Source organism: Idiotropiscis lumnitzeri, chromosome 15 (assembly GCF_059441095.1).
Source record: "Idiotropiscis lumnitzeri isolate Australia: NSW breed Sydney's pygmy pipehorse chromosome 15, RoL_Ilum_1.0, whole genome shotgun sequence".
Taxonomy (NCBI): domain Eukaryota; kingdom Metazoa; phylum Chordata; class Actinopteri; order Syngnathiformes; family Syngnathidae; genus Idiotropiscis; species Idiotropiscis lumnitzeri.
Genome location: NC_142405.1, coordinates 305,525 through 331,756, shown reverse-complemented (window position 1 = coordinate 331,756; position 26,232 = coordinate 305,525). Strand labels below are relative to the sequence as shown.

The window sequence follows — 26,232 nt, the reverse complement described above, 5'->3', positions numbered from 1 at the left end:
TGGTGGACGGTGGCTTGAAAAGGCGATACAAGAACTGAGGAACGGAGGTGAGGTGGCGGGATGCAGCCGGGCCGCATGTTAACAAGTCGGGAGGGCAAATATTGACGGCAACCTGCGGGCTCTCCTTTTTGGACGGAGGAGCTTCTCGCAAGCAAAGAAGCGTCTCTCAGCTTCGAGCGACGGTGCCTCACCTGTTTAGTTTTCCGCGAGGTTCCCATGCAACCGCCCAGCGGGGGAAACAACAAAAAAAAGGAAGCGTGCAAAGCGGTTCGAGTCAGCTGCACTTCCTCAAAGTCTTGTTCTGTTTGCGAGGAAACCTTGAAGGAGGAGCCCAAACACTGGCGCTCTTCACTGCCCTTGAGAGAGGCGAGGCCCCGCGGTCCGATATAGCTTTATTATGTTTGCACTTGTCAGCAAAGTGAAAATTATTTAGCAGACATCCAAGCCGGCAAATAGAGCGAGCGATTGATGGTGCAGAGCTTCGTTTACAGGCGACATGTAAGCTGTGCGCAGGCCCCAGAGGAAAAGCACGTTTTATTTTGCTCATTCGGCCCGTTAAGTCAAATCACAAATGTGTTTCTGGATTCACCATACAAGACAACTAAGCATTTTAGCTTTTTTTTTTTTTTTTTTTTTTTAATTGTTGGGAGGGGGCGTGGCTAAAACGGCCCCTAGTGACGCACCTGGGCAATCAGTATGAGTTGCAAGTAGGGTGGTGGAACAATTATATATTATATCATATCATATTATATAGCAATTATTCTCAAAGTGAATGTTTTGAATTTCAAATGGGAATGATGTGAATCTGATATGTTGAATATTCCATTTGCGATTCGTGGGAACTTTTTGGTTGAAAATATAGCATACAGGAAAAGTGGTGAATTTTTGAAAAGAAAAAAAAACGACGACCCACAAGGAGTGAATTTTTTGAATGGTTAGAATGCTTTTATTCCGATGAATTTTGAGGAACTAGATGTCAAAATAATCAGGGGAATAAATATGAATAACAAAATTGGAAAAAAACGAAAATGCAATCGTACGAGAACAAAACCAAAATAAAAAAAACTAAAAAGTTAGAAACAGAAAGAATACCGTTCGTTATTTTTAGATTAAAGACAAGAACAAGTTAATATACTGAATAAACACTGGGGACGATCATATTTATCATGATAAAGTTGTAAATTGCAGTAACGTGTAATATTGCGTCCCCTGGCGGTCAAACAGGTGAACTGCTCCGCTCTCCTTTCAAAAAAGAAAATCACAATGCAAAAGAGAATGTTTGTTTTTCACGCCTGTCGTTGCCCTTGGCCTTGTTGCTAAGGAGCAGTTGGTGTTTAAAAAAAATAATTTAAAAAATCCCACAACACCTGCGTTGCCCGGTCTTGGAAGGAGCTGCAAAGTGGGCTGGTGGTCACGTGTGAAACGGAGCCGCACCTCGTGCCATCCATCATGCAGCATCCGTTCCTTTTATGGCCCCGAGTGGACAAAAGCGGGGAAGAACACAGTCGGGTCTTTTGTGGCTTATGTTTGGTTGCCGGGCAACGAATCAAGATCACAATCTCCTGGCTCGTGAAACATCACAAGCGGCGCTCAGTGATGGGCAAGACACCGCTTCGCACAACCAGACCAACCAATTCCAAATACGAAGCAAAAGTCACAACATTCGCCGCCGCGCGTTGCTTTGGTCACCAAAAAATTATTTGGGGAACGGATTTCCAAGTGAATTTCATCATTATTGTGGTCACCCAAAACATATCAAATTGAGCGTTGAAATGAAAATGGTGGAAACACATCAACACGGCACAAAGAGGAGTTGATGTCTGTTCACGTGATCATTCGGTGGGTCAGGTTTCGGTGGTGGCGAGAAGAGGAGGACCCAAAAATACAGGGAAGTGAGGGAGGGGAAACTTGAGGGGAAGTTCATCAAAAAAACAACTTAAAAGTACAAAACAACTGGAAGCAACAAAAACAATGCCATGACTGAACTAAAGTTGACGAGACAGGCAGGAAGGACACGGACAGGATCGCTGAACAGGACAACTGACACAGACAACGGAGCAACAAGAAGTGAAAGCAGGCAGGGAACTAAATCCAAAGAAATTGACGAGACAACGAGGAGCATCTGGAAGGAGCTGATTGATGAACACAAGAGCTTGGGTAAACCGACACAGGTGGACACGATCGATTCGACGAGACAGAAGACACGCCAACACAAGGCCAAAACGTGAAACCAAATACGAAAGCAAAAACAACAAATACAGATCCTGACGCGGTGCGCATCAGAAGGAAGATTCTCATCCCTTCACACACATTTTGTCCGACTTTTCCTGTAAGGTAGGCAGAAATCTTAATTCCCAAAATCAAGCGTATGCAGTTCGTTGGACAGCTCGAAGGCAGGCCACTCGCTGCATGATTTGTTTGTTTATTTGTTTTTTTTGTCTTTTTAAGGCCACAAAAGCAAAAAGAAAAATGGGAATAGCCCAAAAACACAGTTTACTTCTCTTGTAACTGAAGAACTCATCATAAAGTTGTAATCGAGTGAAATTGTGCCAGTGCACTCTGTAAACAAATACATTCAGATTTCATTTGGTGTTGATTTCAAAAACAAAATATACACGATAATAAAAAAGGAAACAAAAAAGACCTTCAAAGGCTTGCCAGTTGAAATGAGTCATTTGGTCGCGTGCGGTCATCGGGACACATCTCGACGTGGCGCCACTCGATCATGTCAACACGCTCGCGTTTCGCACACAAAATGGAGGCGTTGCTCATTTGCAGAACAATTCCAACGAGATTTCAAGAGCCACTCACTCAGTTCAGAAGACAAACTACTGCTACTCAAGTCTTTTGTTCAATAGCACGCTCACTAAAGTATACGGAAAATTAGTTCAGCATATAATTAGAAATGTAATATGCGTGTAACGTACATTTTCTTTTTTCAAGACAGCGGTACCACGACTTATGAGTGGCCCGACTTTTTCATAAATCATATGAACGTCCGCTAGCTTAATGCTAGCACACACTGCATGCAAGGCAGCAACTCATGTAGACAGACAATAGAATCATACTCCCAGGCAGGAAGCAACGTCATTGTCGGAATAAAAAATTGTTAGTCAAGATACCACGGAAGTCACAAGGTTCTCCTTGCGAATGGAGTCCATTTCAATTCAGTTTGACTTTGCAAATATGCTCGTGAAGGGCAACATGAGTGCGAACTAAGCGTTGTGGTTTATGTTTGCAAATGTTGTCAAGCAGGGACGTGTTGGCCACTTGCTAGCCCAGAGAGTGCTGCTTCTTCAGGTTCTTCAAGTTGTCCGTGCGCTTCACTCGCGCTTCGGGGGGCTTTTTGGACCAGCTCCTGACATGAAACACCACGGACAAAGAATTAGTGCGCACATATGTTCCAAAAAATCCAATTGGGGAGGCTGACATTCAGCAACAAGTTGTATTTTGCATTTCCTCCAAAAGTTCTCGCGGTCAAAATGTTCTATTTGAGAAGACGACATTTTCAGCGGCTGAAAAACGTGGCGAATGAGATGTCAAAAATAAAAGCCGCATTTTCTTGACTTTTTCATCATCCATAAATGATCCGATCCGTGCTGGAGCCGAAAGCAGCCGTCGGGTTGCCAGCCAATCGCGATCGCGCGGCACACAAACACAAACGACCATCCGTGCTCGCCATCACACCTCGGCCCAATTCGGAGTGTCCAATCGACCTGCCGGGCATGTTTTGGGAATGTGGGTGGAAACTAGAGTGAGTATACGCGGAGAAAAGCCACCCAGCTTGCATGCGGGCCGACCAAAACTCAATTAATAGTGCACACCGACCCACGATCGGACGCATTTGGATCTGTCTTGTGCGCAAATCAAATTTCAAGTGTTAAACGGACGCGGGTTTCGTTTTATGACAAGAGCGAAAGCTGACTTTTCTCACAGGTTTCCCCACTCCACACTTTTTATATCCACTTGCAGCGCGGGAGCCGACATTTACGTCCCGAGCAGTGAACGAGACACAAACTCACCCCTGGCGGTTGAGTTGGCTCGGGACACTTTTTGGGACTTGGCTGGACTTTTGAACTCTAAGAAAGGAAGAAGTCAGCGCAGATTTCAAGGCACGCGGAAATAACGGACAATCACGTTCAGAAGTGGCGAGAGAAAAAGACGAGCAGCCGAAACATTTGCAGTACCTGACGGGAGTGGGACTTTTTGGCTTCTGCGACAATTTTGCAGCCTGGCCAGGTGACTCGCCGTCCCTGAAAAAAAGCCGCAGTCGCGTCACCGTGCTGGATCTCCTTTTTTCTTTTCATAAATTACCTCTTTTTACGGTCCAGAGATCTTTGCTTGGCAGCAGACAGCGCCGCTCTCTCCTTTTCCTTCTTGGCTTTCTCCTTCACAAAGCAGCCAAATGAAGAATTCCGCTTTATGACAAGTTACCAAATGATCTTTTTGCGTCAAAAGGTATTTTCCTTTCTCATATGCAATTTCCTTCTGGGGATTTTTGAGCAAAATGTCAAGTCGAAAGGAACGATCACATTTGAAAACTTTGGGAAATGAAAACGGTGTCGGCCAGCGGGCGAGGTTTACGCTTCAATTTCATTTCTTTCAAGCGCTTGAAGTTGTTGTGGCGGGAGAATCTTCACGTGAAAATGTTTCTTCGGCGGCGACCGCTTCACAGCGCCGCCGTGTGGCAAACGGCTTTGCTTAAAGACAGCTCGGCTGAGCCCGCCAAACTAACGGACCATTTCACCAAAGGAACTAACAGCGAAGTCGCGACTCGGTTAACTGAGAGCATGCCAAAAACGGGCGTCGACGTCGCCCTGTTGCCTACCGCGTCTCTTTGCTTCTTCTCCGCACAGAGCTCCCTGTCCTGCTGCAGCAGCGCTAAGCGATCCCCAGGCGCCGTCTCAAAGAAGATTTCGTGGATGTCGTAGAGGGCCGCACGCAACTGAGCGTAAAAAGCGCAAAGATGAAATGAGTGCCGACGGCCGCTCGGCGCTTCCAACGCATTCCTACCTGAGCTCCAACTCGATCCTGCAACGAGAGATCTTGTGCTGAGAACGGGCTTCTCTTCGGAGGACCTTCAGTGTGGAAGGAACTAATGAACGCCTGCGTGTCCTGGAGAGACAAAAAAAACCAAAGTCAGCGCCCCGCTGATGACAGAATGAGTCATGACGACTGAAGTGATGTCGGTGGCGGCAAAGTTTTAAGGCAACTGTTGCCATCGCAGTTCACCTGGCGAGCATTTTGGCCTCACCGTGACGGTCTGACGCAGATGCTGGACTTTGTGCGTTCTCAGAAGTCTGCGCACAAGGAAGCCGCGAGCGACGGCGCCGATTCGACACAACGCTCTTTGCTCTTCTGCCTTCAGAACCTGCAAAAAAAAAACAGCGATGGGGTCAGAGCAAGTCAAGTCGCGGCGATCGTACACATGCTCACCTGACTCAGTCTTGCTTGAGTTTTGCGAGCTTCCCAAGCGAGCGATTGAAGGTAGACGGGAGACTGTGCCGAGGGAGAGGTCCCAGTTGAACAAACGGGACTCGGAAAACCTGGAAAAAGAGAAGAAAAAAAAGCGCCGACTGGTGGCAAGGGGGCGTCCAAAGTCAGCAAGCCAAAGCGCTTACCTGTAGTGTGAGCCGGCGTCGAGGCGGGCGAGCTCGCAGCTGCAAGTCCGTCATTCGCCGACACGTGCTTCCACTGACAAGAGGCCGACGTCTGCGGCTTGACGCGGTTCTGCTCCCTCAGCCTTCTTTCAGTCTCTTCAAACTCCTTTCGCAGGACAAACAAAAGTGGTGAGTCGCGCACGGTGCGCTGCCAGCATTCTTTCACGAGGCGTCCGCGCTTCGAAGGTGAGGAAGGACGCACAATGAACGAGTTTGCGCATTCTGCCTTGCCAACAACCCAACGGAGCGTAAATGTGTCCCAAGGCGCCCGTTTCCTTCCCCAAAACACTTGCGTCGCACGTGCTCACCAGACGGAGGCGCCGTTGCTCTCGCTCTTGCTCGGCCAGCAGCAGCGACATCTGTCGCGCGTGTTCCTCGTCCAGACGCCTTTGCATGTCCTCCAGAATCTGCGCTCGCCGTCGGGCCTCCTCTGTGTGGCGAAACGCAAATGTCGCATGCGCCGTTTGTCGATGTCGTTTTGGAAGAAATGATGACGTACCTGTGCTGCCGGCATGCGCGTCACTCGCATGCCTGAGCGAAGGCGGTGAGGTTAGATCGCAAAGCCCTCCAAGATCGTCAGGCTCCTGCCTCAGCTTGACTTCAGGGGAAATGTGCGGCCCGCGCAGATGTGGCGAAGGATTCTCCGCCTTGAACGACTTGCGGGAAGGGGCGGCCGAGTTGCGCCAACTTGAGGGGCGCATCGTGACCCCCGCCATGAAGCGAGGCGTCCTCTCTTGACTGCGGTCGATGTGATCGGATCCGGCGTGCGGCTGACTGTCCATGGTTTGGCAGCGCCGACGGAACGTGGACGACAGGCACTCGTGTTGCGCAATCGGGCTCGGCAACGACGGGCTCGCAAGGCTTTGGTTTTCCCGCATCGGGCTGGTGGCGCAATGACCCGACTGAGGACTCCCCCGCCTGTTTGGGCCGTTGCTCCGAACTGGGCTGCAGAGATCCGGGCGCCGTGCGGCTCCAGAGAGCGCTTCTTCCCGATGGTACGGAGCGGCGCCTTCCCCGGGCATCCCCGGAAACACGAAGTGGATGTTGCCCGTGGAGAACGGCCGCGGTTTACGTTTCTGAACGTGGGGGCTCGAGCCGGACTCGGGACTCGGCTGCCGATGGGGTAGCTTTGGATCGCATCTATTTTGAGGGAAGGGAATGTTCGGCGGGCCAACGGGACTGCGCTGCAAACTAAAGCCAAAGTCGACCGCACTTTCGGGACTAAACGCTTCTTTTTCGGAGACGGCCTCGGGTGATGGCGTTGCGAGGACAACTTTGGACGCGTCCTTACTCTGCTTTTTTGTTTGCTTGACAAGGCTGTCCAGACTCATATCTTCGTCATCACTCTTCTCTGCCATCTCCAGCTTGAGGACGGGGCTAATTGGCTCACGGCAAGTTTGAAGTCCAATCGGAGGTTCTTTGGGAAGCCCGAGCGAGTCTGTGACCAGCGTGTAACCAGTGAGTGTTGTTGCTTTGGGACTTGGTGACTTTGCAGCTCCGCCATTTGGCAAAAGAGGTTTCTGTTTCAGGATTAAAATTTGCAGTGAACAATTTTTAAGCGACCTGCGATCAGTGCTTAGAAACGATACGGATGAATTCTTTGAGTCATCGCGACACAAACCCTGCGGAAGGTTTAAGACCATGTCATTCAGGTTTTGCGTTTTACAGCCCAACCCGTCATGATTCTGTCAAGCGCAGTCTGATCGGCGTGAGGCCCCCACTTTTCTACTAAAGCACTGCGTAAAGTCACTAAAACACGAACGCAAAAGTTTCAGAAGAGTGGACAAAAGTGCACCATCATCAGGAGAGTTTGTTGGGAAACGTTTGGAGTCAGACAAGTCTGCAAATGTCATCAGGCATTCTGGCAAATACGCAACCGTCCTCATGCTGCAGTCGGCAGAGTCTTCAATGGGAAAACTCGACTTTGAAGATGTTTGAAATTCATTTGATGCGTATACACAGCCATCTATTTCAAAACGACTCGTCCTGCTGAGCTGGCGCATTTGCCAGGTAATGTCGGCCTCAAAGAAAATGTTTGTGAGAGTTGAATGTCGTGTAAAGACTGCACCTTGCAAGCTGACGTGTTGCTGTTTTTTGTTTCTTTTTCCACTGGAAGCGATCCGGACCCCGAGCATCCCTGCGACTGCGCTGTACAACGCGCTGGTTTGTTTGGAACTCGGGCCGACGACTTGTTGCTCTGCCGCTCTATTTCCAGCTGGGCCGCCCTCCGTCTGAGGTCGCACATCTGTTGACGCTGCTCGGCATTCAACTGCAAAAAAATAACCAAGCCAAGTCCAAAATGGGATTCATTGATATTCCGTCCATTGTAGGAAGTTGAATGTTGATCAATCCTAAATCATAAATCAAGCATAAATAAACAAATTAGGAGTTGTGTGCATTTAATGTGAGGTGGGTTTCCATAGCTGGAAGTCAGACTTGACTGTTGTTTTGTTTTTTTCTGGGTCTGGATTTTGGGTTGAGTTTAGGATTAGGCGCTGGGTCGGTTTTGGTGAGCGTTTTGGGTTCACACTCGGGTTCAGCGTCTATGTTATGCTTTGGAGTTTGGTTTGGGGAAAATGGGCTGTGATTTGGGCCAGGGAGATGGGTTGGCATTCAGGATTAGGGTTTTAGGGTTTGGATTTAGGGTTAGGTGAATGGCGCTTCTCTCGAGAGGGTCAGATGACCATCTCTAAAACGGACTTATGGGGTTTCCGTACTTTTGATTGTGGTCCAAACAAAACGTTGTTTTGATTTGTTCCTCAACACTTCAGATCTGATTAAGGCTTCAGGTGTCCCACAACGTTTAGCTGTCTTTTTATATGTTCAATTCATTTTGCTGCAATGTCAGACACACAGACATTCAGCAATCAATGTCAAGGCCTCCCAAGTGTCCATTTCCTCCTTACCAGAGGGGACAAGGCTGCTTTCCCACAGTAGACGATGACAGATGAATGCGTGACCCCGGGCTCACATGTCGCTCTCTTGAATGTACCCTCCTGCTGCAGCATGGCCACACTTCGAAGGGAGAATTCCTCATAGCTTTCCATCCACATGGCTGCTGTTGGATTGAAAGGGCAGTTTAACGCACGCTTGTGTCAATATGGGACTGCACGGACAGACTAACAAAGGGAGGCTCTGTCTGCTATTAGTTCTTTTCATCACACATCAAATTCCTGCCATTCCTAGACTGGCTCAGCTCACGTACAGAAACAGTCGGCCGGTTACTATCTGTCACACACACGCGCGCGCGCGCACACACTCACCAACACACCCAGGGGTTGGGGAAAAAAAGGAACATTAACAGTGATACTCTCATTCTGTGAATATTAATACAAGGTCAAGACCCACTGATCCCTATTTATGCCATCACATAAATGGGTTAAATGATGAAATATGATACTTGTTCGTGTGGCTTTCCGAGATGCTGTCGTACAGATGTTCACGTGACACAGCTGATTCGCCCATCTCATTTCATACCCAACCGCGACGATTCTTCTCCTTTCCGCTCTTCTCTTGCTTTCGTTGGCGGTGTGTTGGGGGAGAAACCTGATGAAAAGCAACGGCAGTCATTAAAAACCTCGCGGATGCCCTCGTCGTCCCGGCTTGCCCATCACCGCCGTCGATGTCTCTTCTTCCGGGCTACAACAGCGCCTCCTAGCAACAGGGCAAGGGCTGCGTTCCAATACGTTTACACCAGAATTGGTCGCCTCGCGACACACAATCATTTCGCTCTCATTGCAATTTAGATCATTTACGAACCAAATACAAAACACGACAACACAAATAAAGGTTATATTTGGGTCCGAATCATACATTCAAGAAACACAGGGAAACTATGAAACACTATAGGGGGTATAACTGACAGACATGGAACACGGTCTTTTTGTTACCTTATCTACATGCCATTGAACACCAGCTAAGCATCTTCTCAATTGCCTTTTCTTCAGTAGTCGACACATTTACACACATGCTTTATTTAGTCTACCACCAAAATTGTCTCACAAAAAAGATATTAAATAAATTACATATATCATAGACTGACAAGTAAGTGTTGCCATGACGACAGAGGTTGCACTCTTTTCACAACTCATCTTTTGAGCCGGAATATGTCGGCTGGGTAATGCGAACATTTTTCTTGTGGTCTTGGAGAAGAGCCTCAATGTGGTCGTCTGTGAATGGGATTTTAGAATCCTGTGATAGGAAAAAAAAACCTCAATAAGTAGCAAAGTGGCAGGACAAATTTTCCTCAAACGTAAAAAAAGACTAAACTAATTTTAAAACTAATTACAAAAATATTTTCAAAAATATAAAAACTACTAAACTTGGTCTAACGATAAATCTAAATCAAATCAAAACCAACTGACAACAACCAACATTAAAAAACTAAATAAAAACTACTTTAGCTCCAATTTATGTGAAACTATTTGTAATCCTGGCGTTAACCGACCTCAAAAGAGTGTCGTTTGACGCCGACACACGCTGTTGACTTTTCATAGCAAAGCACGACGTCCAGTCGATCCGTTTTGGAACGAAGCAGAGTTGCATGGAACTGGTCGTAGTGGGAATCTGAGCAAGGCATCAATTGCATACGCATTCATGGTCAAGACATGAATGAAAGATTTGCCAAACGGCGATCTCACCGAAGAGTCGGAAGCAGGCAGAGGCCAGTTTGCCTTTAGTAAACTGCTTGTGCGAATGCAGTCTGTTGCAAACCTCGCCGGTGCCGAGGAGCTCGTCCGCGAGCGCCGGTCGGCTTCCAACAGGCGCTTCTTGCATTTCTTTCTCAAACTCTACAGAGAAAAAATAGCAAAATTGGGAAAAAAATCCGGGTGGAAAAAAAAATGTCAAAAGTGACTTACAAGTGCACCATGTTTTGCATGCAACAAGGTTTTTTTTTTGTTTTTTTGTGGAACAAGCGATTCTGATAAACCTCACATGTGTCATCCTCACAATTTCAGAACCTGTCTTCTGTTCTTCGCTGTTTTGGAAACAAATCCTAAAAGCATTGTTTTGGCACCATCCTTTGGCACATTGGTGAGTTGAGGAGCTTCATTGAAAGAAACGTAGTGCTTTGGCACCATGTCGCTGCCAAAGAACAGTGTTGAAGTGCGTTGAAAACATTGGTTTCATTAACGCGTTTTTTGGGTGCTATCTTGTTGCCAAACAACTTTGTTGAAGGTGAGGAGCTCCATTTAGACAAAAGTATCAATTATCTTGGTGCCAAGGAACTGTGTTGAGGTAACTTGAGGAGCCGCATTGAGACACTCATTTGTTGCTTTGGCGCCACCTCAAGGCCAAAAAAAAAAACCTAGGGTCAAGTGAGTGTAGGCGCTTCATTTAGACTAAAGTATCACTTTCGCACCCTCTTGGTGCCAAAGAACTATTTGGAGGTCAGCGGAGGAACGTCATTTAGACAAAGTAGTGCTTTGGCACCAATCTGTAACATCTGCAAGCACTTACAAAGCCTTGAAGTCGTTTAAGTTGCTATTTGCGGCACCAGTGCTGAGTAGGAGAATAAAACTGTTTTTCTACGGATGGTGAGTGTAGAAAAGATTGGGAGGCCTGAAATTGCCAATAAAGCAGAAGGACAAGATGTCCGCCAATGCACACCAGACTGTGCGGTACTGTACCTTTGGCTGCGATTATGCAACTTTCACAGTAGGCATCTGTGGATGAACAAACAATGAATTGGAAGGAATTTTAAAAAAAAAAGACAACCACGGAGCGTGTACTTACAGCGGTCTAGGTCTTCAGCCTGAACACGCAGAAAGAAGCAGCAACACAGTGCAAAGACGAGCATCTTGACGGTGCGTGCAGGCTGCAAAACAAGTACGCTCACCGACAGCTGAACACGGAAAGCTGTCCTTCTTTGTATTTTGTGCAGTCTCATGATCTCAAAAGACAAAAGGGTCGCATCTCCGTCGCGCCGCACTTGTTAGATTTCAGGTTTGTCTGGTTTCCTCTTAAAAGAAATTCAGTGAGCAAAAACAGCCATCGCTGCTATTTGTGCTCAATCGTGTCACGAAATGCATGCAAAACATTTTCATTTACTTTGTGTTTGTGTCGAGTTGCACGCACGCAACGCAACTTCATTTGTTTAATAAGTACTTGAAATATTTGTTTTTGAGTGATCAGGGCCATCCCAAATCAAATGTGGCCCTCAAGCACAAACTTGCAACAAACTGATACTTTTATGTGGACAAGAGCATCAAACAAAAATATGTTCACTCAAACAATTCACTTGGGTTTATTCATTTCAAAAGCAAAAAAGAAGACTCCCAAAAGTGGCTATGCTACATACGCGTGCTTTTGCTTTTGTCCAAACAGGACTCTATTGCCATTTTCATTCTGTTGGCATCTACTGTGCAGTGGAACCTCGGTCCTCGGTCCTCCGGTTTCCTCCCGCATTCCAAAAACATGCGTGGCAGGCCGATTGGAGACTCTAAATTGCCCCCTAGGTATGAGTGTGAGCGCGGATGGTTGTTCGTCTCTGCGTGCCCTGCAATTGGCTGGCAACCAGTTCAGGGTGACTCCGCCTACTGCCCGAAGACAGCTGGGATAGGCTCCAGCATCACCAACCCCTGAACAAATTGGTGGTCAAGTTTCCACTGTACTTCGGAAATAAATATGATGTAAAAAAAAATTAAAAAAAAATCAAACGACACAGTAAAAGCTACAATATGCTCCAATCTGTCTAAGGTCCTTCCACTTTGATGACATTCAGGTGTTGCTCCGGCGTGGACACGCTGCAGTCCTGAAGATTCCTCCCCGAACAGCTCGTGTGGAAATCCGACGTCTTGCTTCCTGCCTCTCGGAAGGCCTGAGGGTGCGAGCAGTCGTACGTGGGCACGTAAGACTGCGCGTAGGGCGCCAAGAGAGTCTGACAGTTCTGCGGCGGGTATGCGCCCGCGTACGCTTGTTGCGTCTGCGGGGGCGTGGGAGCGAGCGGGAGGTTCTCGGCGCTGCTGCACGGAGGGAAGCCGTTCATGCTGTCGGGGCTCAGGCCGGGTAATTTAAAGGCCTCGACGGGTTCCATGCTCTCGAGCGAGTCGTACGTCGCTTGGTTTTGGCTGCACTGGCTGTAGGTGACTTGGTTAAAGTCGAAGGTGTCTTGGCTGAACGAAGAAGAAGTGGTGGGCAAACAGGAAGGGGATGGAGTTTTGTTCTGCGCTTGCTGAGCGTTGGCGCAAGGTCCCCCTTTGGACGCCAGGCTCTGCAAGGTGCTGAGGATCTGCTTTTGGATGCGAGTCTGCTGCGCCTGCTCCCTCTCCAAGCGGCTCTGCTGCTCCACCAGCATCTTGACAGCCAGGCCCAGGCTGCGCACTTCGCAGCCCAGCGTCTGGATCGGATCCTGAAGACCGCTTCTGGCCCCGGCGTCTCGGGTCGCCTCGTCTGCAGAGGTGTGCATGCGGAGGACGGCGCCCCCTGGGGTCGAGGACGCTAAAGGGGCCGCTGAGCGGTTGGGAAGCCGAATTCCAACTCGAGGCGGCGTGTGAAGGGAACGCAAAGACAGACCTTGCCTGTGCGGGGCGAACCGCCTGCCTGTGCTCGTGCCACCATCTTCCAGCCCGGTCTGAGAAACGACACATTGTGAGTAAACTACCTGAATACAAAATGACCAGGACATGATCCAAAGTCAACGTCTACCAATACAAAGCAGACCACATCACAAACCTTCCATTTTCTCACCTTTTCTGTGGTCAGATCATAATGCGCCGCCGCCACCGCTGCTGCTGGTGGTGGTTGTTGTTGTTGTTGTTGCTGCTGTGACATTGCAGCTAAATCGGCTCTTTGCACATTGGTGTATTCTCTCCTCAACAACGATGTCACCTGGTGGAATATATACAAAAACCATTTGACACATTTAATGATTGTGACAGGCATTGGAGAATGCCAAGAATCAGACCTTCATCTTGTGCGTCAGCGCTTTATCCAAAATGCGTTTACGGGCTGCCAGCATTGAGCTGGTGGCAGGGGAGGGCGTCAATCTCCTCCTGGTGAAGGCCAACGACGCCGTTCCAGGAGAAGAAGAAGTCGAACTCGTCTCTGCTCTTGGCTGACTTTGCGCAAGAGACGTGACGCTCACGATCTGGACGTCGTTATCGTCCACACAATGCTGCCGCTGGTCCGTTTGGCTCTCGGCGCTGCTTTCCCCACACCCCGACGCTTTGGCATTGCCGTCCGTTTCTGTGGACGGCCGCTTGGCAAACTTGCCGAAGCCAGCGTGGCGCGAAGCATCCCTTAGCAGGTGTTGCAGGTGTATGCTGCTCCAGCTCTCCTGCAACCCCCCGACCAGATTGGGCACGTGCGCCGGTGCCACCGCGCTGCTCCCGGCCTCCAGGGGCCTGACCCTGCCCGGTCGCCTGCCTTGGAATTCCCGAAGGAACAGGTAGATGGCCTGCGCCGACACCTTGATGTTCTCCAACTCCAGTACGGCCTTGATCTTGCGGAAGCTCAGGCCCGCCTTCCTCAGCTCCACCACCTTGCGCTTGGCGGCGTTATCCAGGCGACCCATGGCGCGGCTTGAATCTACGGGAAGAAATGGTTCCGAATCCAAAGCAGACTGCGTACATCCAAGGCAAATGGATTGTGGAACTGAACTGAAATTAGCTGCACTGTATTAAAGGCAGAGTTCAGCGTCTGCAAATTAACTGTACATCGTGTTGATTAATTCAGTGATTGTTTCTCATACCACTAGCAGGAACACAGACAATAAAAAAGAACAGCTCATTACCCAAAGTATCATGAATCATCTGCACTGTGCAGTGGATCTACAAATGGGATTAAACAGCTCATGAACATCAGACCCAACCAAACTATACTGTATTCATCAAAATAGGATATACACTGTACACTATAAAGAACACACAAGATAAACATTTACTCTAACAACCAAGCTTCCAAAAAAGCCTTTTCGTCGCCTTAAGTAATAAAAACAAAAACCCTCAAACCTTGCTGTGATGTACAAACATCGATGCAAAACGATAGCTTTGCGTCAACAACAGAAAGTCGAGCGCTCACCTGATGAAAGTAAATAAAGAGTAAAAAAGCCACCCGGTGATAATAGTTCCGTCGACAAGATAACGTTTTAATTTTATCGAGGAGTGCATAAATAAGAAAATGAGTCGTAAGTGGCGCTCAGGTAGTGGCGTCACTTCCGACTCGTGTCGTCATCAGCCAGCGACTCTTCTGGAGGCCCGCCGCAGTCGCTACGGACTGTACCACCTGTAACAAAAAACATGTAAGTTTCCGATTTTATTCAATTGTTACAATTGCGATCATGTTATTTGCTATTTTCTATTGCGCGCAACGTTTTGCTGTATAGCGAAATGTCACATGGCCTTCCTCGGCCCAGCATTTTATGATTTAACAAAAGCCCCGTGGTTTCCGTCGGCTGAGTTGAATCGGCCTAAATGAAATTCAATGGCGGCGTTTTTTTCTCTCTATCTCTCTCCAATGTTAATTTTTTTTGTTGCTTGTGTTGTTTTATCGGAATCACGCCCTCGTTTTGTCTTTCCAAATTGTTGGCACTCACTTTCGTAACATTTTCTTACTAATTATACAGGAAACGAATTCTGGAAGAATTTGCGGGCATTTATGAAGCTAGCTAGCTAGCCAGCTAGCATGTATCCCCACGGCTACATTAATTGATATAATGGCCACTACTTAATTAATATAATTGGAGCACTACACGCAAACTATAAAGTCGGACTTGATTGACACCGTCATTGTTGAATCAAGCTACATTTTGTTAATGATTGTAAACATCGCCCTAAGGCGTTCCTAATAAATTGCTCTTCTCTCGTTCAATAAATGAATACTCAATTAATTCACACAAGAAAATAAACAAATGAGGAATACTGAATCATCATATTAGCGAAAACGGAAAATAATAATTATTCAATGTATTATGTTGTAAAAACCCTTGAGACATTTAAAATAATTGATACAAGTTGCTGTGCAGTCTGAGAGTTGTAGGAATATTATTTTAGCATTTCCCTTCTCAGAGTGGAATTAAAAAGCCGCACGGCATGTGGGAGGAAGAATTTCTTCAAGGCAGTGACAGCAGCCTGTCATTGAAGCGAGGACATGCTGCTGTGCAGGGGATGTTTAACTTGTATGTCATTGACAAAAGCTTGTTCAGGGTCCTCTTTTGTGTCACAGCCACTTTCTTTCATTTTGTCAAGAAATGAAACAGTTCATGGAGTGTCATTTCCTGCATTTTTCTTTTGTGTTATGTCTGGAAAAAGCCCTATTTGGAGGGTTTTTTTAATACGAGGAAATGCAACGTAAAACCCAGAAAGGGGGGGGGGGCAACTTGTTTTCTAAAAGCAAAAGGGGGGAAAATGCGTAAAAACAAAAAGTCATTGAAATGTTATTTCAAGACTATAACGTCTAGCACTAATACACTGATCCCCCCTTTTGTATTTCTCATGTCTGTTCTGTAGGGCTCCATCTCCAACTAAGCGGAAGGAAGAGGAGAAAACTAAAGACCGAGCCAAGGAAAAATCTGCTGCCAAGGATGGTGAAAAGGACAGAGGACGGGAGAAAGCCAGGAAACGCCGCAGTGCGTCCACTGGAAGCAGCAGCAGGTCTGAAGCCCACAATCCCAAATCATTCATTTACTAATCACATGACAGTATTTTTTATTTTTATTTTTTTTATGTCGTTGACATCATCTTGCGGCCTGCTGTCTAACCCCGCTTCTCTGTTTTCTGGGCAGGTGCTTCGACTGTTTGTCGCAGTAGGGAAATATTAATAGAGAATGAAATTAGCCTAGCTGCACCAAAAATTAGCACATTCAAAAAGTGAGCTCATAACATTTAAGTCTACACTGACTCCCCCAGGCCCGGCAATAGTGTGAAATGTTTGGAAGGTGACTCCAAGTGGATAAGAATAGTACCTGCACTTCACATCTGCATTTTGTTGCTTAAAAATGCGAAATGAATTTGTCATTTACAGACATCACTAGCAAGTTGAGCAAATCCTGCTTTAGATTCAACTTGTCGCACTTGTGGCGCCGTCGACACTGCACACTCGTCTTAAATGAGTTTGATGCTGACCGGGCACTTTCACAATCAGGTCCCGATCGAGCTCCTCTTCCAGCAGCAGCTCCGGTTCCAGCTCGGGCTCATCCAGCGGCTCCAGCTCGTCCGGAAGCACCCACTCGGGCTCCTCCAGCTCACGCTCCTCCTCCTCTTCCAGCTCCTCGGGCTCACCCAGCCCGAGCCGCCGGCGCCACGACAACCGCCGCCGCTCCCGCTCGCCGTAAGTGTCGCTTGAGATTCCGGTGGAAGTTGGACTTGTTCGTCTCGACGATCGCCGTTTTTGCTTTTGTCTCTCTTGTTGTTGTTGTGAAGGTCCAAAACACAGAAGAGGGGAGAGGAAAGGGACAAGGAGAAAGATAAGGAGAGGCGGAAAAGAACGCCCAGCCCCAAACCAACCAAGGTTCACTTGGGGCGGCTGACCAGAAATGTCACCAAGGTCTGCTCTACTCGCACTAATGCATAGCTCCTCAGAGCTTTTACAGGGTTAGGTAACCATGTTTAGAAAAACAAAATACATTTTAATATCGGTCTGGCCGGAGGTTCTTCAATTGAGCTTTGGAAACGACGATGCATATTCGTACAAAAGGATTGTGCGTCGTGAGCAGATGGGCCTCTTTTCACAAGTGGCTTCTTCCGTTGAGATGAGTTAGTGACGAAACTCCAAATCATCTTTATTTTGACCAAGTTTGTTCAATTCACACAATGAATTTGTCTCCATGAGTTTCAGCCACTCTTCGTATTAAACTGCAGCGAGCAACTTTAACCAGATGAACATTGAGCACGTCGTTTGTCTTGTTGCGCACAGGACCACATCCAGGAGATCTTTGCCACGTACGGCAAGATCAAGTCGGTGGAGATGCCGATGGAGAGGCAGGTCCCGCACATGTCCAAGGGCTTCGCTTACGTGGAGTACGAGAGCCCCGAGGAGGCCCAGAAGGCCCTCAAGTACATGGACGGAGGTCAGATATTTGTTGGTTCGGCGCGTACAAGGGGCCGAACCCGATTTCAAGGCTTTGAACTTACAAACGCCTAAGATGGCATGCTCAGCTGCAACAATATTTGAAGAAGATTACAATTTCGATTCCCATTGATGTATTTTTTTTTTTTTACTGTTAGGACTTTTTGTTCTTGTGAGAATTTTTGACTGTTCCAACATGTGCTCATAGGTCAGATTGATGGCCAGGAGATCACAGCGTCTGCTGTGCTGCCCCAGAGGGTCCGTCCTCCTCCTCGTCGTCTGTCTCCCCCTCGTCGAATGCCCCCTCCGCCGCCCATGTGGCGACGCAGCCCGCCCCGCATGAGGAGAAGGTCGGTCTCGCTTACATATTCCCAATCTGGGAAGTCCTAGAGTAATACACGAATAAAAAAATATCCACCAAGCTCATGTATTTATTTATTTAGATAAGGGATGTAAAAATAAACCGAGATAATGTGGTTGTCGGCTTGACATTTTTCCGTTTTTTTCAGGTCTCGCTCCCCAAGGAGGCGTTCACCGGTACGCCGCCGCTCTCGTTCCAGATCTCCCGGCCGCAGGCGTCACCGTTCTCGTTCCAGCTCAAACTCGTCCAGATAAACACGTTTTCCTCTTTGGGAACAATTTCAAATTACTTTTTATTACAAATTTAAAAAAAAAATTAAAAAAAAAAACACTTGAAAAAAACACGTTGCCCTTGTAGGATTTTTGTTTTTTGGGGTCAATTGTAATTTCCTTGTAAGTTCTGTTTGTTCTGACGAGCCCAAGCTGAGATTGTGAGCCTTTTTACTCTGTATTGACTTTTAGAGAGAAAGAGAAATAAAACTTGTGGAACACAACCAGTCTCAAGTTGGATTTGTTAAATATATTTATACAAAAGTTCATTTGTAACTTTCTCCAAGCACTGTCATACGGTGGTCGTAAGGCACGATACTAAATGTGTCCCAATTCTGCAGCGCTTTTCTTGACCAGAGTCCATGTTTGAACCTTGAACCTGACAAATTTGAGGCTCATGTGCTAACCATTTCTCACTGCTGCGAACACAACACTTGGCTGCAAATTTGGCATGACTAAAAGGGTCACACGGTTTCATTAAGATTAAGTTTGTAGCTTACTGCCATCCAGTAGGTTTTTTTCCTTAAGGGCATTAAAGTGAATTGAATTCACCATTTGAATTATTTTCATTCTTTACCCTTCTAAAACAACCTGACTGCGAAAAAGGTAACTCGACACTCCACGAGGACGCGGTTCAGTGTTGTTGCAGTACACGCAAATGACGCTAGGGGTCACTGTCTCTGCAGTCGCATCCTATCCGGACGCCTCTCACAGCGTATGCGAGCTGTTGCGCCTTTGCTCTGTGTGCCTTCTTTCATATCATGCGGCGCGTGTGGCGACCTCTTCTTGTCGCGCGGGACTTTAACGTCGTCAATCTCCTTGAGGATGTTTGCAGAGCGAGAAAAAAGCAGGAGACTTATGGAACTTTTGGACAAACCCGGAAATAGAAACTGCGCCGACTGCGGCGCGCCCGGTGAGGTCGACACTTCGCCGAGTTTATGTTCCGATAAGATATAGATACATAAGAAACCCGTATTTTTTAAAGCTACACTCATAGTATACCCTTTTCCTGTGCTTGTATCTCACACAAATACATGGGAAATACACTCCCCAAAGCTAAGAAAATCCTCTTCAATGTCACGTTATCTTGCAACAGTTATGAAAAGTGGATGATTTTTTTTAAAAAAAAAACATTTTTTGCTGTATGTAATGTTGGTTAAGTCTGCAAATAGTTGTGCCGTTTTAGAGTAATTTTTGGCCAGTTCCCCTCTTGCTACTAAATTTGAACCTCATATACCAAACCGATCTCCAGTGGCCTCCATATTTATTGACCCTCTCTTCTGCAGCCCCTCCACAGCTTTTCAAAGGGGGTCAGCTCCGGACATTTGCATGGCCATAGGAGGAACTTGAATATGCGTCTGCAATAGAAATGGACTTTAATTGAATGCTTTTAACACATGTAAACCAGGTGTGGCGACAATTATGGAGCGCACTGTAGCGAGACTTCATGGCTCCTCTGGCGCTTTACAGGGGTCCTTCCAAGATCAATTGCTCCTCAGCGCTATTGCCCAGGCTGCTATCAAATCAGAATCTCCTTGTCTAGATTGTGTGCGTGTGTGTTTCAGATCCCGAGTGGGCCTCGTATACTCTCGGTGTGTTTGTGTGCCACAGCTGCTCAGGCTTGCACAGAAACATCGCCCAGATCAGCAAGGTCAAGTCTCTCTTACTGGACCCGTGGACCACGGCAGAGTTGGAGGTGAACGCTTAAGTCTTTGGTGTGTTTCAAGCAAACAAAGAGAAGAGCACCACAGCGGCCGCTCTGCAAATGTCACCACAAAGCCGCCTGCATGCACCACGATAGCATATCACTGACAGTCAGACGTCACATTTCTCTTCCTTCCTTTGTGCAGTTGATGGAGTCTGTGGGGAACCGCGTGGCTCAGGCTAAATACGAGCAGTCGGTCCCCCCCTTCTACTACCAACCCACTCACAAAGACTGCGCGTAAGTGACACGTCACACTTTTGCCACTTTCTGTGGACAGAACCAATCGGATTCCACAGACAAATGTGCATCTCACACATTCAAAGTGCAGATTCCATATGCTGGAAAATCGATCATTTTTAAGAAGAGTTACTGACGTATATTTGTTTGAATTTATAATGAATAATCAGTTCGGATCATGGCTAGATGGATAAAGTAAGACAATGCTACTTTGAGATGCCATTTTTTTGGCTTTAGAGACACATGAAGAAGAGTTGCACAACTAACTCGCTCATGTCAGTCTGTTTTTGCAAAGGATGAAGAGTCGATGCCTGGAAATATTGTTACATGTTGCGTCGACATGGGTTGCTCTGACAAAAATGGGCCAAACTAGCGCTCGCATCTTGAAAAAACAAAGTCGGGTCACTCGCATCGGAAGCCACCGATCAGTCGAAAGTGAAGTCAAAGTTTGGAATGCACCGCAATGATTCTCCGTCGGTAAAAGCCAAACATTTGTTGTGCGTCAGGCTCCTGCGGGATCAGTGGATCCGCGCCAAATACGAGAGGAAGGAGTTCATGCCCGGGGGGCCGCAGGAGTCCTACTCAGCAGGTCAACACTCATCACGTCGCTCACACGCCACTGGACGCATTCATCACGTCGCTCACACGCCACTGGACGCATGCAACATCGCAACACTTGGACCTTTTGCTACTTATTTCCGCCGCGTTGCCGGGGAAATGCAAATTATTGTGTTGGAGCAAAAGCAAAGGACGTCCTCGTTGCTTTTACTCCGTGATAATAATCAGATCGTAAGGACGCCGATTTTTAGGAATGAATTCAAAGTGAAATTCTGCAATTTGGCCGCTAATTTGTTTCAACCTCCAGAAAAAAAAACAACCTCAATTTTTGCAATCGAAAAGAATTGCCATTTTTCCTCGCTCGTGAGCAGAGCGTCATTTGCATTTTCTTCCGTTTGACTTGCGCTTGCTCCTGGCCACGTGTCCCAATCCTGTTTGTCGCGGCTCGCCGCATTCCGAAGCTTCATTCCGCATGTTTTGTGCCAGTGGCATGAGCGGCGCGCTCTTCCTCAGGGTGGGTGTGGCCTTGTCTTGTTGAGCCGCTCAGCAATGCGGCGGCAAGGGAGAATGGAGCGCTTTTGTGTTTGCCGCACATGTCGCTACTCCCTCGCACCAATTTTGTGGGCTGCATTTCAGTCGTTTGAATGCAAAACGCGGCCATCTTTGCTGCAGTTTGCCTTCCAACAGTCTTGATTGCAATGCTCCCGTCACACCGAACGCCCTCTCATTTTGTTATTTTTTTGGGGGTCACTTGCAGCAGTGCAAAGACAAAGACAGACGGCGACAGCGTTGCTTTTGTCTTTTGATTCTGTGTGTTTTTGTGGCGCAAGCGCGTGAGTTAGGCAACGATGAACCACATCTTCCTGCAGCACAATTCCTGCTTTGCGCACACTCAGAGTGTTGAGAACAAATGAGATGACTACAATTGTTGTCAATATCAAGGAAGTGCCTTTGCGTCAAAAATGAATCCAATATTTTCTATTCCAGTTTGTAAGATCTTTGGACTCATTTGGCAGCTTTTGTCCCAAATAGACAAAAGTTACTTGTGGCCCACGTATCCTCGAGCCGCATGTCGCTTCACCAAGACATTGTGAAGCAAATCACATCGAGCCGCCCTTTCTGTTCAATTTGCATCATCTATGTTGCGATCTCATCTCGTTCCGTTTCGTCTTCGTGTGTTAGGCTACCGGGAAGGGTTTCTATGGAAACGAGGCCGAGACAGCGCACAGTACCTCAGTCGGAAATTCGTCCTGTCCGAACAAGAGGGTGTGCTCAAGTATTTCGTCAAGCAGGATGTGAGTGGTGACGATACGCAGTAGGACTTTCTTGCATCAGATGAGTTGGCTCCACAAGAAGCGACAAAAATGACAAATACAATACAAACACGTATGATGTCATGCAGTGTGACCCCCCCAAAAAAAAAGATGTTCAACAAAATGTTTTCTCGTTCCTTTGTACAGGGGAGAGAGCCGAAAGCGATAATAAGCATCGGCACAGTGAACGCGACCTTCCAGCCATCCAAAATTGGCACAGCCAACGGCCTGCAGATAAGCTACTTGAAGGACAACAGCACTCGCAATATTTTTGTCTACCACGAGGATGGAAAGGTGAGGCCGTCCGATCCACGAGCTGATTGGCTGAACACTTTTGGCTCAATTTCTTGTCGTCCATCTGTTTGGAAAAATATTAATCCTTTATGAAATACTTGGAAAAGAATTCAAATTTGCTTCCAATCCAACAAAACGACACGCACGATTCTGTGAGGAAGGACCTCCGCAAATGGCCCGAGCTGGGCACTTGAGCCTTTTTTGCCGGTCAGTCTCCCTCGACCCTCTGGCCTTATTCAGGAAAATTGTCGGCCACCGACCCCGGAGGTCGTAGGGCCGGACCGTTACGCCCCCCCCCTCCCTCATGACCAAAATGACGTCCCGACTTGCTGTTCCTTTGAGGCTTTTTTTTTTGTGATTGACATGCTTCGCCGAATTTCACGTTGCCAAGTAAAACGGCTTCGAGTCTCCATCCGGCACATATGATTGAAAGCTTGATGTTTTTTTGTTTTTCTTTTTTCCCAGGAAATGGTGGACTGGTTCAACGCCATCCGAGCAGCCAGGCTGCACTACCTGCAGGTGGCCTTCCCGGGAGCGCCCGCCGCTGACGTAAGTCGCCACGACGACTGCCGTGACGACCACGCGCGTTATTCAAAAGAGAAGCAGCCGTCAAATGCTCCAACTTGTGTTGCTGTTCGTCCAGCTGCTGCCCAACGTAACCAGGGACTATCTAAAACAAGGCTTCATGGAGAAGACCGGCCCCAAGGTGATTGAGTGTCTGTCGTCGGAGTTTGCGGCATGGAGTCGAAAATGACCAGTCGCTGTGCTTCTCTCCCGTGCAGCACACGGAAGGTTTTAAGAAGAGATGGTTCTCCATGGACGAGAGGAGGCTCATGTACTTCAAAGATCCACTGGTGGGTACCCGAGAACGAGCCCGCCGCCCATTTCCCGTCCGCTAATGCGGCTCCCCGCTTTGCAAGGACGCCTACGCGCGAGGCCAAGTGTTCATCGGCAGTTCGGAAAACGGCTACAGCGTCGTGTCGGGCCTCCCGCCGGGCGTTCAGAGCGCCCGTTGGCAGTTTGGGATCACCATAGCCACGCCGGACAGGAAGTTCCTTTTTGCGTGCGAGAGCGAGCGGGATCGAATGGACTGGATGGCGACCATTCAGACGGCCGTCAACCGTCCGATGCTACCTCAGGAGTATGCGAGTACGTTCCATCTGCGTCTTTTCATTCTTTACTTTTGTCGGTCAGACGGCAGAAAAAGCCTCCGCGCTTCGTCCTAAGCGATCCAGATTTGGGCAAAAACGTGAATCTTTCTTTTGTAAACATGACTTTGAAGCACATGATTGATCTTTGTGCCTTTCTTTCTGCAGTGGAGGCCTATTTCAAGCACAAACCTTGACGCTGCAGCAAACTGGAGGATGCGTCCAAAGAGCAATTTTTTCCCCGTCACACTTTGAGCAAGAAGACGGAACGCGTGAGTGAGAACAAACTGTTTCCTATCCGGCAACTTCATCGTGGTGGTCATTTTACTTGACATTTAAAAAACAAACGGAAAAAAAAAGCCATCTATACGTCCTTGTAATCGGTGCTCCAGTACATTTTGGTATCCCATGACATGTACTAATTCTTCCAGTAGAGGGAGACAAAGGAAAGCTTTTTAATGTTCACAGACTGGCAAGTTTTGGGGGTGGTAAACAAGTCACTCGAATACTTATTGATATCTAGTAACGCAAAGTTCCAGAACGAGCTGATCATTTTAATCAGGTGCGTTGGAATACAAAGACACCGAAAACAGGATGCGTCGCGTCACTTTGCGGCTCTCGAGGACCGCACTCGGGCAACCTGCTCTAAATTTTGTGCACTCGACTCAACGCCACGTTTCAAACGTCTCCATTAAGAATGATACACAGTACAATTGTGGATAAAGGGATTTCTATTTCTATTTCTATTTGGAGTCACAGCCGTTACGTTACGTTACGTTACGTTACGTTATTCAAGTGTAGTATCTGCAAAAGTAGGCAAGCAAAAAGAGCGTTGTCTTGTCGTGTTAGCACGCGAATTAAGGGCTGTCCAAATGGTCACATCTCGAAAAAACAAAACACAAACAGGTTTATGTGGTTCATTTAGTCTATTCTGACCTTGCCAGACCAGATGAATTCTCCAGTGTAAAATAAAAATATATACAATCTAACAATTTAACATTTCAGCCTATACGATTAAAAGACTGTCCATGTTATTTTACCACACTCCCTGTGACCAACATAAAAAGTTAACACAAGCTAATTTAGTCATTGTTGTAACTTAAAACTATATATGCATTGTCATGTACAATTTTATTTCACTATATTTTGCTATTATAGAGACGGGCAAATGGTAACTTTTGACCCAAACCTTTATTTTGAAAGCTAAAAGTTACCGACAGATACTTCCGCTCAATTGTGAGCGTCGTGGTGGCCACAAGTCCTACCCTTTTAGATGCAACTGAACGCACCGTCGCACTAGCGGCGATCTCACCAAAGAGGGCGCTGTTTCTCTGCCTGTCGTTTCAGCACACACGTCTGTGTGATTGCAACGCAACTCCACGAGAGAGCGGCACAGGAACACCTTTACAACCTTGTGAAAAATGTTTGAACTCGTCAACCCGGCAACCTCCCCCCCTCCAATTCATTGTTATTTTTTTAATCAGCATTTTGCTCTTCCCAGTTTACAATCATTTTATTTTTTTCACCTTTTAAATCAGTGCGTTCACTATTCACCGCAGCCATGTTTCCTTTGAAAATCAGGTCTTTTCGACTGATTTATTTCTTTATTACAGGTTATGCATGTGTGTCCAGTATTTCACCAAGTTTTTTAAAAAATATTCAACTATATTTTTTCCAGGTTACTGATCTTTTTTAAAGCAAATTGACATTTTCTTTTACAAGTTAGCCAAATTTTAGCTACTCTTTTTTTTTTTTTACTCAAACTATTATTGAATTCGTATTGAGCATTTTTTGTGTGTCAACTATCATTTGTGCTCTTTCTTACCTTTTTTTTCATGACTATTGGTTAACTACGTTGAAGAAAAGAGAATACTTTGCTGATCTTCATTCATGGAAGTCTCTGAGAGTCGAGCGGTGCACACGCTTGACTTTGGCGCAGGCCGTGGTGGTTCAGTTCTGGGCTGTAGTTCACCTTTGAACTTGAAGCCGGCTGAGACAAGCAACCGTCAACAAAAAACATTGTTCGTATTACGAGACGCGTTTGTGTGTGACGGTCTCGGCATCTTGCAGCTGTTTAATGAGAACAAACAACATTGAATCAGAACCAGAAGGCCCGTTACTGTCATTATACTCGGTGTACAACAAGATTGGAGAGCTCTCCTCTCCGGTGCAAATATAGAAAACAAATCCAAATAAAACAAACAAAAAGAGTGTTGAAAAAGTGCCCTTTTTTTAATTGGGATGCAATATGACGACAAAATGGCCACCCATCAGGCCTTATTAGCGACCCGCTTGGAGATGACGTCCCACTGGGAGTTTTGCTGAAATGTCAACATCGTTTGCTTCTACAACGAGTCCGCTCGCTTGAAAGGCGCTTCCACGTCAAGGAAGCGGACTTTGCCGCTCCGGCGAGGCCACAAACATTTCCAGCTGCCAACTGCCAGAACCTAATTGAAGCGTTCCATTTGGGTTCGCTCCAAAAGTCGGAGGGAGACGTTGCTCGGACAGAAGTCGACTCCACGGCAACTCTATCCCGCCTTCCCTCCAAATCATCCGGCAACCTCTGCAGCGCATTCCGGCTGACAGCTGAGATTGGTTCTGCCGGCCCGGGCAGCTGTCACCACGGCAACAGCTGGACGTTTAGGAGGGAATACGGAGCGGACGGCCCTCGGCCTCGCTCA

General features: G+C 47.2%; 4 protein-coding genes across 8 annotated transcripts; 2 read left to right on the top strand and 2 right to left on the bottom strand.

The window, feature by feature from the left end:
- Window positions 1-1,857: 1,857 nt before the first annotated feature.
- Window positions 1,858-9,304, bottom strand: ccp110 (centriolar coiled-coil protein 110). Of its 3 annotated transcripts, XM_088317061.1 has the most exons (14): window positions 9,061-9,304; window positions 8,567-8,718; window positions 7,729-7,929; window positions 6,160-7,180; window positions 5,969-6,090; window positions 5,622-5,766; window positions 5,437-5,546; window positions 5,255-5,371; window positions 5,014-5,115; window positions 4,829-4,945; window positions 4,315-4,388; window positions 4,188-4,253; window positions 4,023-4,079; window positions 1,858-3,358 (listed from the first exon to the last, which is right to left on the bottom strand). In XM_088317061.1, exons 1-14 carry the CDS (start codon window positions 9,128-9,130, stop codon window positions 3,274-3,276), a joined length of 2,439 nt encoding a protein of 812 aa, XP_088173187.1. In that variant the 5' UTR covers window positions 9,131-9,304; the 3' UTR covers window positions 1,858-3,273. The 3 variants fall into 3 exon arrangements, with proteins under 3 accessions (XP_088173187.1, XP_088173186.1, XP_088173188.1); XM_088317060.1 differs by having other exon boundaries at window positions 5,437-5,766; XM_088317062.1 differs by having other exon boundaries at window positions 5,437-5,766; window positions 9,138-9,304.
- Window positions 9,305-11,891: 2,587 nt separating this feature from the next.
- On the bottom strand, window positions 11,892-14,836 carry LOC148321993 (uncharacterized). 2 transcript variants are annotated; one of them, XM_088317064.1, is made up of 4 exons: window positions 14,682-14,836; window positions 13,567-14,189; window positions 13,350-13,490; window positions 11,892-13,233 (listed from the first exon to the last, which is right to left on the bottom strand). In XM_088317064.1, exons 2-4 carry the CDS (start codon window positions 14,173-14,175, stop codon window positions 12,355-12,357), a joined length of 1,629 nt encoding a protein of 542 aa, XP_088173190.1. In that variant the 5' UTR covers window positions 14,176-14,189; window positions 14,682-14,836; the 3' UTR covers window positions 11,892-12,354. The 2 variants fall into 2 exon arrangements, with proteins under 2 accessions (XP_088173190.1, XP_088173189.1); XM_088317063.1 differs by having other exon boundaries at window positions 13,567-14,832.
- On the top strand, window positions 14,773-18,520 carry rnps1 (RNA binding protein S1, serine-rich domain). Its single transcript, XM_088317065.1, has 7 exons — window positions 14,773-14,901; window positions 16,109-16,252; window positions 16,743-16,928; window positions 17,021-17,144; window positions 17,514-17,667; window positions 17,875-18,016; window positions 18,176-18,520. Coding segments are annotated over exons 1-7 (858 nt in total). The 5' UTR covers window positions 14,773-14,899; the 3' UTR covers window positions 18,282-18,520.
- Window positions 18,521-19,004: 484 nt separating this feature from the next.
- LOC148321991 (arf-GAP with dual PH domain-containing protein 1-like) lies at window positions 19,005-25,752 on the top strand. Of its 2 annotated transcripts, XR_015846624.1 has the most exons (12): window positions 19,005-19,209; window positions 19,862-19,992; window positions 20,147-20,238; window positions 20,745-20,827; window positions 21,979-22,091; window positions 22,257-22,403; window positions 22,869-22,952; window positions 23,047-23,109; window positions 23,186-23,257; window positions 23,324-23,552; window positions 23,720-23,823; window positions 24,899-25,752. XR_015846624.1 is itself a non-coding variant. In XM_088316666.1 (11 exons), the coding sequence occupies exons 1-11, from the start codon at window positions 19,014-19,016 to the stop codon at window positions 23,746-23,748; spliced, it is 1,239 nt and encodes a 412-aa protein (XP_088172792.1). In that variant the 5' UTR covers window positions 19,005-19,013; the 3' UTR covers window positions 23,749-25,752. The 2 variants fall into 2 exon arrangements, 1 of the variants encoding a protein (XP_088172792.1); XM_088316666.1 differs by having other exon boundaries at window positions 23,720-25,752.
- Window positions 25,753-26,232: the final 480 nt, after the last annotated feature.